Source organism: Athene cunicularia, assembly GCF_003259725.1.
Source record: "Athene cunicularia isolate RWA chromosome 3 unlocalized genomic scaffold, athCun1 chr3_part1, whole genome shotgun sequence".
Lineage (NCBI taxonomy): Eukaryota > Metazoa > Chordata > Aves > Strigiformes > Strigidae > Athene > Athene cunicularia.
The window spans coordinates 27,152,508-27,168,588 of record NW_020799097.1 but is presented as its reverse complement, the minus strand read 5'-3'; the positions used below and the strand labels follow the sequence as shown (position 1 = coordinate 27,168,588).

Genomic DNA, 16,081 nt, shown 5'->3' with positions numbered 1-16,081 from the left:
ATCACCAGGTGATTCTGTATACAAGTTATAAAAGTCAATGCCTATTGAGCCTTCTGTCTGCTTAAAAAAACCAATTCAAATTGTTCATAAACAAATACTGTCTTCTGTAGTATTTTCTGGTAGATCAAGACGTTAGATAAATATGGACTATTTAATCTAGTTCAGTATGCGATGTGCTAAATCCATAATTGACTGAAAACATCAGTATTTGTTGCAGTTTTCCCTTGTTCTTAAAAGGAGAACTGGAATAATCCTATGCTGGTAGGAGTTGCCGGGATGGGACAGTATGTTTAAAAGGAGGGGAGGCATCTCACAGAGTGGTCTTTTCAGATGGGGGGGATGAAGCCACAACACCAGTGTAAAATGATGTATTATACAACAGCAGTTCTTTTGATTTTTACCTGTATTGCAGTGGGGAAAACCTTACCCCTTCTTCATCTAAATGAAAGCTTTATTTTAAAGAGATTTTCTTGTCAGTGTCTCTGCAGCTTGCAGCTCATTAGTCAATGATTTTACAATAACTTGTCCTTTCTTGTTCTGAGTTGGCAATTGGACAGGCAGTTGAAGTGTTTCTTGGGCCATTTTTATCAAGTGTGAAACAAATGTAAAGAAGGCAGGTGAAAAAAAAAACCAAACCAAACCAGCAGTGTACACTTACAGAAAACGGCTTCTCTTGTCAGAACTGTGCTGTGAAAGCAATCTTTATTACTCATACCGTCTCCATTATTGTGGTTGAAGTAAGAAACTGGCATGCTGTTTCCTTCTCTAGTATTGTCTTTTATTTTGCATGGATTTTCTGTGCTGCTAAGAGCAACAGATGATACTGGTTTCTTTGTGTTGTCTTTATTGCACTGAAATACAGAGAAGAATGGCGTGAGCTTGATCATGCCCCCACTAAGCATATTGGAAGTGGAAAGTCCCCCTGGGTTAGGAGGATTATGTTTCCACTTAAATTGTATTATTAATTAAATGTTCTTTCAAGAAATAATAGGTGCAGTATTATTATCTATCTTGTAGGTTTGTCTTCTCATGAGCACAAGGAAACCAATGATTCTAAACAGCTGAAAAGAAACACATTTTTATTTACAGTACCTTGTAGTTAATTCAAAGGCAAGCTTGTGTGGAGTTTCCCAAAGTTAATGCCATTTTGTGATCAAGGGAATTTGGGGTGTTGCCAAATGAAAAGTTATAATTTGTTTTGAACAGTGTGATATTTATCAGTTTTATTTCTCTCTGTTGCAATTATTTAAACCTCCTGCTAGGTAAAACTAAGAAAATAGTTTCTCTAGAAACAAAAATGAGAAAATTTAAGGATTGAATTGTTCACTAATGCTTATATGTCATACGTTTCTTCTTTTGGGGTTTTGGTTTAGATTTTTTTCAGTGTGAGTCTAGTTTTCAGTACCAAAGGTTTCAGACCCTTGTGACTCTAGTTGGCTTCAGAAGGATGAGTTTTTGCTCAGCATCTTTGAAAATCCCTTCTTCCATTTAGTTGTTATGGCTAAAAGAATTCCCAGTAGTGAAAGAGTCGGAGAGTAACACACTCTGCCCTGAGGATTGCAACATCTAAAAGCCAAGCACCACATAGCAAATCTAAAGGGCAATATTAATTTTGTAGTTTTACATTCATTTAAAACATTACAGTAGTGATATTGGTACAGGATAATATGGATCTTAAGCCAATCTTATCTATAAATGTTTTTAAGAAGAGTATTTCATTAAAACAAGAGTGTTGTGGCTGGCAGTGGAGTTTAGCAGGGTGAAGGTGTTGAGGTACATGGGGTTGAGGGTTTTCTAAAAGACCTCTGACAGCAGTGTTAATATGAAAGCAGGGCTTCAGTGCAGTTGAAAAAGACTTATTTAAAGCCCAGTGTAAGAGTACTTGTCTTCCAGATTAAAAGTGATGTTTTTGTGACTGAACTTGTTATGGGTTCTGGCATGTGCTGAAGACTTTGATGCAGAATGTCTAAAAACTTGTAAAGGCAGTAGAAACTAACTTACTCATGTAGATGAGTCCTAAAGAGAAGAGCATGTTTAAGCTCCTCAGTGGCAGTGGAAAGGACAAGCTGTGATAATACAATGGCAATGCACATGAATAAAAATGCATAAGAAAAAAATTTAAATATATATGTAAGTGATGGTTAGAAACTTCAGCTTGTAAATTAAGAATTGACAGTGTTGTAGTTGCCTGCTGCTTGTGTTTATCACAGCACTCACTTCAGCTTGTTCACATGATTGTAATTAAATCCTTTTTTATTGAAAACTATTGCTGTATCCGTCCATGTTCTCGGTTTGATTTACAAATACGGCAGTGATTTAAAACTGATAAAGAGTTGTAATCAAGTGTTACTGTTTTTATTTGACAGGCCGGACCTGATAGACATGAATACCGTTGCTGTTCAAAGCAACCTTGCAAATTTAGAACATGCTTTTTTTGTAGCAGAAAAACTTGGTGTTGCCAGACTTCTGGATCCTGAAGGTAAGATAGCTATAAAGGGCTTTTCAAAAACCCTGACATTAAAATAAAATCCAAACTGTATGCAGGTTGTAGCATATTTGTGGGCATTCTTACAGCTACGTGATAAAACATTGTTCTGTCTTGCTCTTTTAGATGTTGATGTTTCCTCACCTGATGAGAAGTCAGTAATAACTTATGTGTCATCACTTTATGATGCATTTCCCAAAGTACCAGAAGGTGGTGAAGGCATTGGTGCAAACGTAAGTAGGAGAAAAATACTTGTGCAGTGTGTGAGCTTCATTAATATGATTCTTGTTTTCAGCTCCAGAATGATAGCTGGATCTTCTGTAGGACTGCTGTCACATTTTCTTTAATATGATTTTCTAGGTTGAGATTTTTAGAGGCTTAGCAGCTCTTCCATTATTTGGACATAAAAATATTTGTGCAGACAGCTCAACTGAAAACAACATACCTGAGGTTGGAAAAGGATAAAGTTCTTACTTTTCTGTAAATTGTGCCTCTCTAATTCTCAGCACTTTGGTATTTATTAAATTAGAAAATTTTGTGTTTTCAGTGGAATTATTTGGGACCAAAACTGAAAACTTAAAATCATGTATTTGGAAGCTTTAAGTGAGCTGTAGTGAGCAAGTAAATACTGTTTTGGAATTGCAGAGTTTAGAAACCTCTTTTCTATGTGTATGAAGACCTCAGACTTCAAAGATAAAGCAAAAATGAGTTCTGAGATTATTTTCTTCTGATCTGTAATTTGGGTTGTACCTTGATAGGATGTTGAAGTCAAATGGGTTGAATATCAGAATATGGTGAACTACCTCATGCAGTGGATCAGACACCATGTCACGATAATGTCTGACAGAACATTTCCCAACAATCCTGTGGAATTGAAGGTGAGGTGTGGCATCTTAAACTCCCTTGTTGGAATGAGAATTTATCTTACTGACTAAAAGCATTCTTGAACAAATGAAGTGCTTGTTGATTTATACAATCAAATAATCTGTAGAACAGTACTACTCCTTAACCTTTTCAAAGTACAGTAAATACATTTCTAACATATGAGCAATCAAAACAAAAAAAGACAATCAAAACCAAATCTTTAAAAAATATTTTAAAAAAAACAATTAAAACCAAATCTTTAGCTTGTCACTGATCGTTTTTCATAGAACAGTATAAGAATGTAAGCTTGTGAAGAATATTGGAAGAGGGTTTGAAGACTAATAGTTATATTCATTGTAATTAAAAGTTCATGATGGATTTTGTGTTTCTGTAGGCACTTTATAATCAGTATTTACAGTTTAAAGAAATGGAAATTCCACCAAAGGAGACAGATAAATCAAAAATTAAACGTCTATATAAACTGCTAGAGGTAAGTTTTAACATGCATTGAAATGTGTAGAAGTTCTCTTTCTTTGGCTTAAAATAACAAATCTGTATGAATTTTTAAGGTCTGGATAGAATTTGGACGCATCAAACTTCCTCAAGGCTACCATCCAAATGATATAGAAAAAGAATGGGGAAAGCTTATTATTGCCATGCTGGAAAGAGAGAAGACCCTTCGGCCTGAGGTGGAGAGGTATGCTAATGAACACTTGACTGGCTTGGCTAATATATTTTCTGTTGTTTTAACCCACATTGAAAATTTGTAAATGTCTTCTTCCATGATAACATCCACGTTAGTTTTCTAGATACAGTAATTCTGTCTTTGTTCAGGCCTGATATCTAGAAGCTTTCTAGAAGCAGGTCCAGCTGGAATAGTCTCAGAAGGTCATAATGAATACTCTCTGTGCTTCAGATCATCGAAGCATTTAAACACAAATGCAATCACTTTCTTTGTACAAATTGGTCAGAGGTTCATATAATTTTGTCACTTGGACTGTAGTTCATATAAGCCACATCCTCATCCTTTACATAAAATGTGTAGTTCACTTGGTGCACAGCGTTGTGGGCTAACGTCCTGTTCTGAGGTTGTTTAAAAGTTGGTTGTACTCAAGAGCACACAAAGTGCTTAGATGTGCAAAGCATCTATCAGTCCCATGGTAGAATGTTTGACACTGTTTTATACATCACTAGTAATGTACTGAGCATATTTGAAATTTTGATGCAGTCTTTGAGCATTTCTGCTTTTTAATGGTACCTCTTTTGAGTTCTGTGATGGACACAGATGCTACCCACTCATTAATTCCAAAAGAATTTTTATGTAACTCCAAAGTTAAATTGTTCTTTGGGCTTCTGCTTGCAGCTGGGTACAGACACCTGGGCCTGGATTCATTCTGCTTTAAGCATCCAAATGAGACACCTAAGATCTGAATCGCTTTCTAGAGAGTCCTGGCACTGACTTTCTGGTGAAAATAGGGTGATCATTCTCTTTGTTTTAAGTACCTGGAATTAAGTGTGAAGAATCCAGACCATTATCTTGAAATACAGATTTTTAGCAAAGAGAAGATCCCAAAGACAGTTTGAGTTGATTAAATATGTGTCATGCTTACAAAAAGAAGAGCAAGACTGAAATGTCAGATTCAATGGGAGGTGCTGATTCACAGCATCCTGCTGCAAAAGAAGTTCCTATAGAGGAGGGCAAAGTTGTCCCTGCCATGCAGAGCAGAACACTGGAAAGCAGCGGAAGAAATAAAGCCTGCTAGATCTTGTAGGTTAATCTGTCCTGACCTGCCAAAGGCAAAGGTAGTGCCTGCCTTCACCAAAAAAAATTCTGGTTTTACTTGCAGAAAGTTGTAATATCTTTGTTGAGAATATGTATAAATGACATTAGTTTATTTCTTTGTAATTTAGATGGACTGACCACAGGTAAACAAAAAACCATAAACCCCATATTTCAGGACTGATAAACACACTGAAAGTAACAATCGTATAGTGATGGGGACTACATGTGGTGGTCACTGTAAAACGAGAGAGAAAAGTTGATTAAGTGATTCTGGGTTAGTGATCAAGTAAATGGTCAGTTGGTCTGTACACAAGAGCTTGATCCTTGTTTGTTCGATTGGTTACTGGTGCATCCCACTAATATGAGGTGTTGGTACAGCTCCTGGGGTGGGATTTGGTTGTGGCAAAAATGTGACCTCAGCTAATATTGAAATTTGTCAAATACTAAAATTTTTCCTGCAATTCTGGTGAACGCATCTGAAAGTATCTACACAGATAGACAACATGTGGCCAGAGTGATGTATGGGATCAAAATGAATTTGACGTCAGTGAGCAGAATGCCAAACAACTGAGCTCTAGTTTGCAAAACTAGCAGAGTTTGGCATTACTGCAGAGGTGTGTCTGTGCCTTTGCTGAGCTTTTCTGCGTAAACACAGTCATCTTACAGTGTGGGTGTAGTTTTTCAGGAGGTGCTAAAAGCAGGGGATAAAACACAGAAAAAATCACCCCTAACCTAAATTCTGAGTTAAAACATAAATGTAAGGGCAGTGATCTGATATTTTCTTACTTGTTTTGCAATCAAAACAGTAAGAAGCAATTAGCTCTGAATATGGAAGAAGGGAAATTTGCAGGGCAGATTAGTGGGACAGGGCAGTTAGTAAACATGCATACTTGGACGGTGGGGTAATGATGATAGATTGGATGGTGTACAGGTGTCTCAAATTATATTGTTGTGAGCTGGTTAACCGTGATATTCCTCCAATTTTATTGTGCTGATCCATTTGAAGGAAAAGGAGTCAGCCCAACCTGTAGGTGTTTTTTACTGTTGTGTGCTCTCACTTAACTCCTTTTTTGAAACTTTTCATTGAAGAGTCTGCAAAACACTGCAAAGACTTCTTTAAGTTTTTATTTGGCTTATAGACATTTAGTGACACTTACATAAAATATTTGGCGCATCTGTTTCCTAGAGACGCCCTAATGTTGCTGCCTAGTCTGTACTTGCAAAGCTTTAATGCAAGGTAGGGAAGCCAAAAGCAAGGTAGCATACATAGCCTCAGGTGAAATCCTTTGAAGAGCTGGGAGAATATTAATTGCTGGGTTTTGAATATGCATACTGAAGTCTATTTAAAGGAGGAGTGCAGGGTGTTTCAAAAGCCAGTAGTGAAATTTCATCCATAGAAGCTGTACATTTTGTAGGAGTTTTATCTTTTCTTTTTTTAGTAAATGTAAACAGCCAGAAGGACCGTGATCTGGATGTAAAAATGAATAGCAGTAGTTACAGCTATCATAGCAGTGATTCACTGTTTAGCAACAGTACTAGTGCTCGAACCAGCGTTGACTCCAACGAGAATTTTCTTTCTGTTAATTGTGGTCCCACACTGATTAAATCTTGTATAAGTTTTGGTAATGGCACCTTAGAAGGAAACAGGTAACTTGGCATGTGTATTTGTGCTTTGTGTTAGATGCACTTTGTTTGTTTGCTTTTCAGGTCGTGAACATGTATAGTAAATATGAATAATGTTAATATTTATTTTTCTGAAATGCTCTGGCATCACCTAGGTTGGAAATGCTGCAGCAGATTGCAAACAGGATTCAGCGGGACAGCCGAAGCTGTGAGGACAAACTAATACTTGCCAGGAATGCTCTGCAGTCTGTAAGTCAGTCAGTGATCTTACTTGTCCGTGTTCATGAACTTACTGCAGTGGAATGGCTACTTCAAAACAAAAAAAAAAAAATTCTTTAGGATTTTTGAGTACATACTTCATAGCTGCTACTTTTATTTTCATCGTACTGTTAAATTTAGTATTTCTTCAGGAAAATACCAAGAATTGCCTAGAGTGAGTTCTGTTACCTTTTTTTGGTCGGTAGTTAGACAAAATGTTTCACAATCGTTTCAATAATAGAAGTTTTGACAAAAAAAGTAGGAATTCTTACAGCTTATTTCTCTTTGGTTTAGCTGCAGGGCTTAATGGCTTTCTCTTATTTACTCAGGACACCAAACGATTAGAGTCAGGGCTCCAGTTCCAACATGAAGCAGAGATAGCTGGGTATCTTCTTGAATCTGAGAACCTTCTCCGTCAGCAAGTGATTGATGCCCAAATCCTTATCGATGGAAAATACTATCAGGCAGACCAACTTGTGCAAAGGTACTTTACAGTGTATTTATGTGTATAAATAAATGTTCCAAATACGGATACCCATTATGGATAATATTTTCAAATCTTTATGAATAAACTTCTCAATTTGTCACTGGGCCCCCAAATACAGATTATTGGGTATTCTGGTGGGTACATTGCTCACAAACATTGTTGAAGACAAGGAAGAGCTGTTTGTACTCTTTGTGAAGATTAAGTAATTTGCCAGAACATGACTTAAACGTTTAATATTTACTGGATATCTGAGTGTAAAGATTCTGGCTTGTTTTATTGCACCTAAAATGCTTTTAGAATTACTAACTTTGATTTTGGAAAGGGAGGCAAGATTTCTGGTGAGAGCTGTAGGTATTTTAACAGGTAATAACTGGGGTAATGTTAGTGTATACATGGCAGTGTGTACCATCTCGGCAGAAAGATGCATTTAAACAGCATAATTCAATTTATGAAGAAGTGGCTCCAAAGTTTTTCAGGATTTGGTCTGGAGTGGGTGAGATCAAACACATAACTCCTTGGCAGTGAACTGCAAGTGTTTGATCTACTCCAACATGTGGCGTCTTGTAAGATTTCTGCTTTGCTGATTGTTCCCTGGAATTGTGTTTGGTGCATGCTAGTGCCCATACCATGCTGATTTTCTAGTCGTTGCCTGATTTCTACATCTGTTATCTGTATTTATAGAAGTATAAGCTGACATACCTTATACTCTAATATAATGCTTATGTGTAAATATTTAAGTACAACTAAAGTGTGAGAGATTACATGAATTCATATTGCTATTCAGTTCAGCACGATAAACCTTAATCAGAAGCATTCATTAATTTTTTTTTTTTTAAATTTTATTTTATTTTAATAGAGTTGCAAAGCTTCGTGACGAACTGATGGCCATACGGACTGAATGTTCTTCTGTGTACAACAAGGGGCATGCACTGACAACAGAGCAAACAAAGCTGATGATATCAGGAATAACTGAAAGCTTAAACTCAGGATTTACAACAAACCTAACCCCTGAATTAAATGCTGCAATGACGCAAGGTTTAACACCTTCTTTGACTTCTTCCAGCTTGACATCTGGCCTTTCATCAGGTCTTACTTCCAGACTGACACCAACCATCACTCCTGCTTACACACCAGGCATCCCACCACGGTTAATTCAAAGCTATGTGACAGGAGTAGACAGTGGGACTCTGCAAACACTGAAACTGATGCAAATCAGAAAACCTCTTATGAAATCAGCTTTTGTGGATCAGAATTTAACAGAAGAAGAGGTGAACATGAAATTTGTCCAGGACCTGTTGAGCTGGGTAGAAGAAATGCAGGTAGCAATTTTGATGGAAACAGTCCACTTTTAATTATTACGTTTACTTCTTGTAGATCATGGCTAATTTTTCCTTCTGGTTTGTAAGGTGCAACTTGATCGAGCAGAATGGGGTTCAGATTTACCAAGTGTTGAAAGCCATTTAGAAAATCACAAAAACGTCCACAAAGCTATTGAGGAATTTGAATCCAGCCTTAAAGAAGCTAAAATCAGTGAGGTATGGCACCATATTTTTTATTTCTTCAGTTACTTTCTTACTGGGTGACATATAAACTGAATTTTAAAATTTTAGAACTGTGTTTGGGTTTCACAGTTACTTTTATTCTAATCTCTAGATAATTTATCATGAAATCAGATCTAATGATTTAACATGTCTGACCTTTTTGTTGTCTTTTGCCCTCATATACCAAATACAGATCCAAATGACTGCGCCTCTTAAACTCAGTTATGCAGAAAAATTGCACAAACTGGAGAGTCAGTATTCAAAACTCCTGGTAAGTGTCACACCTCTTTGATGTTCAGCTTTTCAGTATGCATCATTTTTGATAAGGGCTGAGATTTAAATTCTGATTTTTGTAAATCTTTTTTTCTTTTTAATAAAGAACACATCAAGAAATCAGGAAAGACATCTGGATACTCTTCACAATTTTGTGTCTCGTGCTACTAGAGAGCTGATATGGCTGAATGAAAAAGAAGAGGAAGAGGTTGCATATGACTGGAGTGAAAGAAACCCCAATATAACAAGAAAAAAAGAATACCATGCTGTATGTATTGTTAGTATATTCCAGAAGAAATTATTAAATCATCTTTAAGAACTTAAGAGTTTTCTAAAACATTTCTATCTTTTATTTGTCTGGAAAAAAGGAATTAATGAGAGAACTTGATCAAAAAGAAGAAGTTATTAAATCAGTACAAGAAATTGCTGAGCAATTGCTTCTTGAGAATCACCCAGCCAGGCTAACCATTGAGGTAAGTTAGTAAAAACAGCACACAAACAAGAAACAGTTTTGTGATTGAATAGACTTTAAATTTTTGGGGAAAAGAAGGGAAGTGCTAAGTCATAGGAAATTAAACAACAAGACTCTGAATAACGGGGGCTTTTTTTTTCCCTCTTCCTCATCTCTGTTGTATCTATCTTTCAGTTCCCAAAAAGTAAAAACAGTTCTGTAAAGTTATGGTTACATCTTGGATTCCTTAGATAAAATTCCCCTAAAGTCTAAAATTAAAATTTCCAGAGTTGGGCTGTAACAGACGTTTCTGGTCATGCGTGCAGCTTCTAGAGTTATTTATACAAATTGCATTGGCAAACTGAGGGCACAGAACAGTCCTTACGTGGTTTTTCTTTCATGTTGGATTGAAAGAAGTTTCAGTAAAGCTTTTATAGTTATTACTATATGTATGGGTTCCTATACTGGTTTAGGGTTGGTTTCATAACTTGTCAGTGAATAATGAAAATTGTTTGAATGTTAAAAGTTGGATCAGGTGTTGTGATTTACTTCAGACTTGAATCAAGCTCTATATTACAGTTTTGCAGAAAATTTATTGTAGCTGTTACAGGGTCATAACAGGTTTCCAAAGGAGAATGTAAAATGCTTTTCCCTGTAGATCTTTAAGAAAAGAGTGGGTGTGAAGAATGAAAAAATAGTCAGAGAAGATGGATTTTTAGGGTTCTTCAGCTCAGTGAGTTTATATCTGTGTAAATTGGAAACATGAAAACTTCTCCCTTCCTGCCTTCTTCATAACCTTTACTTTGAATAATAATAGACTGCAGTGTGGGGAATTCTACTCTTTAAAAGTATATGCTGTTCTAATGGGTTCTTATCAGTGTATTAGACTTACTATATGAATATTTTAAAGATATGTATTATGAAAACAGGCCATTGCAGTGAAGATGACTATGCAGGTTACAGGGAAAAAAAAAAAAAAAAAAAAAGAGAGAAAGAAATGTATGCCTTTTCTATAGAAGAATCTATGCATTAATGCATCAATGGAAATACCAGTGGAAAACCATAAAGAATTGAAAAATTGAGACTTTTGGCTAATTTCATAAAGTCAAGAGTACCCTCTGCTGGTGAACACCCGTTCACTGCATTGCTAGTGGCAGCACACTGCAGACAGTATAGGAGGCATCATGCGAGTAGGGTTATGTTCTTTAAATTCCTGTGCAGCTGTTACACAAAATTATACATTACACAAAATATACGTTAATTATTTTTATTGTGTATTCAGTATTTCTTTAATATCCAATTTGTGTCTAGGCAAGAATCCAGCTAATTTGATTGAATAAATAGAGACACAGAATGGTAGATGAGGTTAGACTGGGAGAACCTCATTAAATGTAGTCCAGCCCCTGCTGAAAGCAGTGTCAGGGCTTTGTTTGGCTGAATTCTGAACATGACCAAGGATGGTGATTTCACAGCCCTTCTGGGCAAATTTTGTTATGTTTGACTGTGCTGTAGTGACAGGGTTTTTTCAGGTCTAATTGGAATTTTCCTTGCTGCAGTTTGCTTTTCCTGGGTGATGAGGTCAGGTTGAGATGCTTGTGTTTGCTATATTACTTTTGTGTTTCCTAAATTCTGTAAAGTATGCACACTTCAGTTTTCATTTCCTTTTGTAAAATATATCTCTCTTCCTTAAAGGCCTATAGAGCTGCCATGCAGACACAGTGGAGCTGGATTCTTCAGCTCTGTCACTGTGTTGAACAACATTTGAGAGAAAACGCTGCATATTTTGAGGTAAGAAAGTAATCAATAAAAATGTGCATGTTTTAAATTTTTTCCGTAGTCAGAAAGTTCCACTGAAGGTCCTAGTTGCTCTCTTATAGTAGTTGTAAAATTGACATTTGTTATGTGCAATCATCAGATGTTACCCCACTTGTACTGTCTTCACTACAGTTATATCAGTTCACAGTAGATGAAAATCTGGCCAGACATTTCTTCAGAGTGCTGCAGCTGCAAGTAGAGGCTCTGAGAATGAAGCTGTGTTCTCTCCCTGTCATGCACAATTGCCATCAATACAGCTTCTGTGGATGATGTAGGGTTGAGGGTGGTTAGTGATGGCCAAGGGACAACATATTCTAGGTAGCTGCTCCAGAACTACCTAAATAGAAATGGAATGTACAGCATTAATAATTAATAGAGCAGAGAATACCCTGACAGGAGACATGCCTAACAAAACAGCTTTCTGATTATCACTAATTTACATACTCAGCAAATGATGCAATGCTCAGTTACATGCATGAGGATCAAAGATTTAAGGGTTTCACAATTATACGCACAAGCAGTGAAGATTCAAGAGGGTTTTACTTTTTTAAAAAATTTACTCTTATATTTAAATTATAAAGTTTAATCCTTAGTGTCTTGTGGGTTGGGTGGTTGAAGAGAAAGGGGGGTGATGTTGGTATGAGATGCTTACAGACTGAGAAGGGTGAGAGGCCAGAGTTAGGAAATGGACTCTGGAGAAGACAAAGTTGAGTTATTTGGCTCCTAGTGGTAGGGGGAAGAAATGGGAATTCTGGATTTAAGAAGTGAAGTTTCAGGGATAGAATGGGGTGAGGATTATCACAGGATGTTTCCCTTCCCATTTTTGCTTAACCAGGACCCTAGTTTGGAAGTGCAGATGCCCATGCAGAACTGCCAAGTGTGGCAGCTCACTTCCCGTCCCGCACAAAATGTTTGCTTCACTGTGCTCTCTGAATTATGCATCTTGTTTGCTACAGCTTGTAGGTTTTGTCTGATCTTTATATATGAAAGTAATTGTAATTCCAAATGAAGCAAGAATCACTTGAGAAAATTTTTCCATTCCAGGAACAGTAATTAATTGAGGTTCAGTAACTGCTGAATTAATTTTGCATGTAGATAGTACTGAAAATAACTGGTGTTAAAACATGTGCCTTCTTGAAGAGTACATTTAGACATAAGATCATGAATAGTGATTTGTGGTGCAGTGATCACTTCAAGCTACTAGAAAAGATTATTTTTTAAAAGTCAGCACTTAAAGAAAACATAATGTATCTGTGTGTATACTTTTTAGGTTGTTTAAAAATAACCTGCGTGTTTATCTCATTCTAGTTTTTCAGTGATGCCAAAGAAGCCATGGAATATTTAAAGAGTTTGAAAGATACCATATACCGAAAGTATAGTTGTGATAGATCAAGCAGCCTTCATAGGCTGGAAGACCTTGTCCAGGAATCTATGGTAAGAATTCTGGGATCCTATTAATGTGAGTTACAATTAAACAAGAAATGTGTAGATTATAGTTGGATATAAAAAGCGTGTGTTAAAATTTTCCTTTAAAGTGAAGGGGGAAAAAAAAAAAGATGTATTTTTTAGAACTTAAATAATTGCATCAGTCCATGTGTAATGACTGTTTCTCATAACTTGAAAATAGTTTTATTTCTTTCTTTATCTTTTAGAGTATCAGTTGTTGTGGGAAACCAGTGGTTTCAGAAAGATACTTTGTTCTTGTAAAATATGTTGCTTCTAAGAAACACAGTAAAAGAAGTCAGGAAAAGAAAAGCTTAACAGGATCAAAGAAGCAGCACTGTATTCTGGCCATCTCTTATGACGTATTCTTTTCTTAACTGTTTTAGGAAGAAAAAGAACAACTCTTGCAGTATAAGAGCACAGTGGCGGGCCTTGTGGGGAGAGCAAAGGCAATAATTCAGCTGAAACCAAGGAACCCTGACTGTATACTCAAAACATCCATCCCAATTAAAGCCATCTGTGACTATAGACAAATTGAGGTTAGAAACTCGAATTTCTGCAAATCAATTACAGACATGAGAATTCAGCAAAGTTTCATTAATTAACATGTTCCTGGAGAATGCTGGGCTCTAAATTTCTTCCACCCTAGTAAACAAGAGCAAATCCTTGTGTTGAACATTGTTTCTGTTGTGCTGTTACTTACTTGTTGACACCATTTGCAGAAGTTCTTTTTAAAAGTGTTTTGTAATGCTTGGCTCATTAAATTATTCTGCTTTTCTGTTAATACTAGATAACAATTTACAAAGACGATGAGTGTGTGTTAGCAAACAATTCCCATCGTGCTAAATGGAAAGTCATTAGCCCGAGTGGTAATGAGGCCATGGTTCCATCTGTGTGCTTTACAGTTCCTCCACCAAACAAAGAAGCAATAGATACAGCCAACAGGTAGGGACAAAACAAAATCACCCATTTTCTTTTAAAATTAATTTCAATGAAGCTTGGGTTAAAATAATGTCTAACTTTTTTTTTTTCCTCTTTCATGTGTTACTCTGATCTAAAGTTGGAGTCTTATGTTTCAGGATTGAACAGCAATTTCAGAATGTTCTGGCCCTTTGGCATGAGTCACATGTAAACATGAAGAGTGTGGTGTCCTGGCGTTACCTGACAAATGAAATTGAAGCTGTTCGAGCTGGCAATGTTGCCTCGGTATGTGTTATGTCTAAGAAGGGCCTCTTAGCCATTTACTGGGAAGTCATAGGCTACACTTCCCAGAAATACTGTATAATCAACAATTTGCATCAATCCTTATCTTCCTTCTGGGAATAGTTGGCAGTGGCCATGGTGGTTATGCCTGTGCAGCATCCTGCCTTGATCTGAGCACCTTTATACAGATACAGCTGGGAAAGGAGCAAAGAGGTGCTGTCATGAAAACTACCTGCAGCCTTTTTGTGCTCATCATTCTAGTCTCCTCTTGTCAGGAGTGGGACAGAATATCTCAAAAGCAATGAATAGCGACTAAATCTGGATGTTCTGCAAGAGTCTACCTTTCTGCATTTATGTTAAGATATCTGAGGAGATTAGTTTAAGGAAGCTAAGGTTAATCTTAATGGAAGCACACATTATTTCCTCATGCTGCAACTTCTTAGTAACAACGGAACAACTGTGAAGTGACATTCAGTCTTTCAAGCTGAAGGCAGCTGAACGCTCATTCCTCTGTAATGGCATTTTTTCATTCTTATACATGTCTGTAACTTGAATTGTTAAATAGCTAGGTGAGATCAATTAGTCAGAAATGAAATAGTGATATAGATTAAAAATACTATGCTTTCTGGCTGAAACTGTGTGAGATCACTGAATTACACAATGTTAGATGTATAGCATAACACTATTTAATATAATAATTTATTGTACAACATTGGTGTTTATTTTTCTACAAACTGTTGCAATAATATTTACAATACCCAAAATGGCATTTTTACCCCTGATTTCCCATATTTTCTGTTAGAAAGAAAGAATCTGAGATAATTCTTGGAAGTGTCCCTACTTGTATGACTTGCTAACTCTTAGTTTGTTGCTACATGGCATTAGATGGAGAGATAGTGTCTGATGTAGGGCTGGCTTAACACAGCCCATTACTGGCATTAAAGATGGAAAAGGATTTTATAGTGAGTGCAAACTATCAGCTGTCAAGTGGACTCCAGCTTAGGAACAACAAGCTTTCAGAACCTCAATTCTTTGACTTCGCAATCTTAGTAATTGATCAATATTGCTTTTTCATAAAAAGCGTTATAGGGCACTGTGTGAATGATGCATCATTGCTGACCATGCCTTGGATTTATAATCTGTTGCAGATAAAGACAATGCTACCCGGTGAACATCAGCAGGTTCTAAGCAATTTGCAGTCCCGCTTTGATGATTTTGTGGAAGATAGCCAGGAGTCCAAAATCTTTACAAGTTCTGATACAGCACAGCTGGAAAGGGAAGTTAGTGTTTGCAAGCAATACTATCAAGAGCTTCTGAAATCTGCAGAAAGAGGTAAAACTGCTGAGAACAGTAGAAAGATGCCCTCACAAGAGATATTGTAGTTCTCTGTGAAACTTCTCTCTGAATACAAGGTCTAGTGAATTACCCATTTTACTGTATTGATATTGTTAATGCCCCAGTTCTTCTCCACAGATAGAGTCATCGTTTTAACAGTGTGCACAACTGCATTGTACAGAAGCTCTAAGTATTTTTCATTTTGTATATATTAAGTTATGTAAAAATATTGATATGTTACTTAATACACAGAGTGCTACAAAAAATTTTACACCCAGGAATTTATTATGTACATTACAGCTCACTTAGTCATGCCAGCCTTGTTTCTGAATGTTGGAAATGCAACTTGATTACTTTGTTGAGTTCATAAAAGAATTAGAACTTTTTTCATGCTTTTAAGGTAAGGAAAGTGTCCTAGATATTTTCCTAGCTCCACAAAATGCCTGTAGTTACTGCTCTCTTAACTGTTTTTAAATACACTAAGAACAGAAAGCTTAAAATATCTTTCTGATTTACTGTC

General features: G+C 36.5%; 1 protein-coding gene across 10 annotated transcripts in view; it reads left to right on the top strand.

The window, feature by feature from the left end:
* DST (dystonin) overlaps positions 1 to 16,081 on the top strand; it is a 213,352-nt gene that overhangs the window by 55,983 nt on the left and 141,288 nt on the right. For 9 of the 10 annotated variants that reach the window (XM_026845550.1, XM_026845546.1, XM_026845544.1 and 6 more), the window contains 18 exons: positions 2,367 to 2,479; positions 2,612 to 2,718; positions 3,244 to 3,363; positions 3,744 to 3,839; positions 3,919 to 4,046; positions 6,911 to 7,004; positions 7,343 to 7,497; positions 8,357 to 8,819; positions 8,907 to 9,035; positions 9,235 to 9,312; positions 9,421 to 9,582; positions 9,683 to 9,787; positions 11,458 to 11,553; positions 12,889 to 13,014; positions 13,410 to 13,562; positions 13,814 to 13,968; positions 14,103 to 14,229; positions 15,375 to 15,558. In XM_026845550.1, coding sequence (XP_026701351.1) covers positions 2,367 to 2,479; positions 2,612 to 2,718; positions 3,244 to 3,363; positions 3,744 to 3,839; positions 3,919 to 4,046; positions 6,911 to 7,004; positions 7,343 to 7,497; positions 8,357 to 8,819; positions 8,907 to 9,035; positions 9,235 to 9,312; positions 9,421 to 9,582; positions 9,683 to 9,787; positions 11,458 to 11,553; positions 12,889 to 13,014; positions 13,410 to 13,562; positions 13,814 to 13,968; positions 14,103 to 14,229; positions 15,375 to 15,558 — 2,591 coding nt within the window. Of the gene's footprint in view, positions 1 to 2,366; positions 2,480 to 2,611; positions 2,719 to 3,243; positions 3,364 to 3,743; positions 3,840 to 3,918; positions 4,047 to 6,544; positions 6,780 to 6,910; positions 7,005 to 7,342; positions 7,498 to 8,356; positions 8,820 to 8,906; positions 9,036 to 9,234; positions 9,313 to 9,420; positions 9,583 to 9,682; positions 9,788 to 11,457; positions 11,554 to 12,888; positions 13,015 to 13,409; positions 13,563 to 13,813; positions 13,969 to 14,102; positions 14,230 to 15,374; positions 15,559 to 16,081 lie in introns of those variants that run through there. The other variant, XM_026845552.1, reaches the window with a different exon arrangement.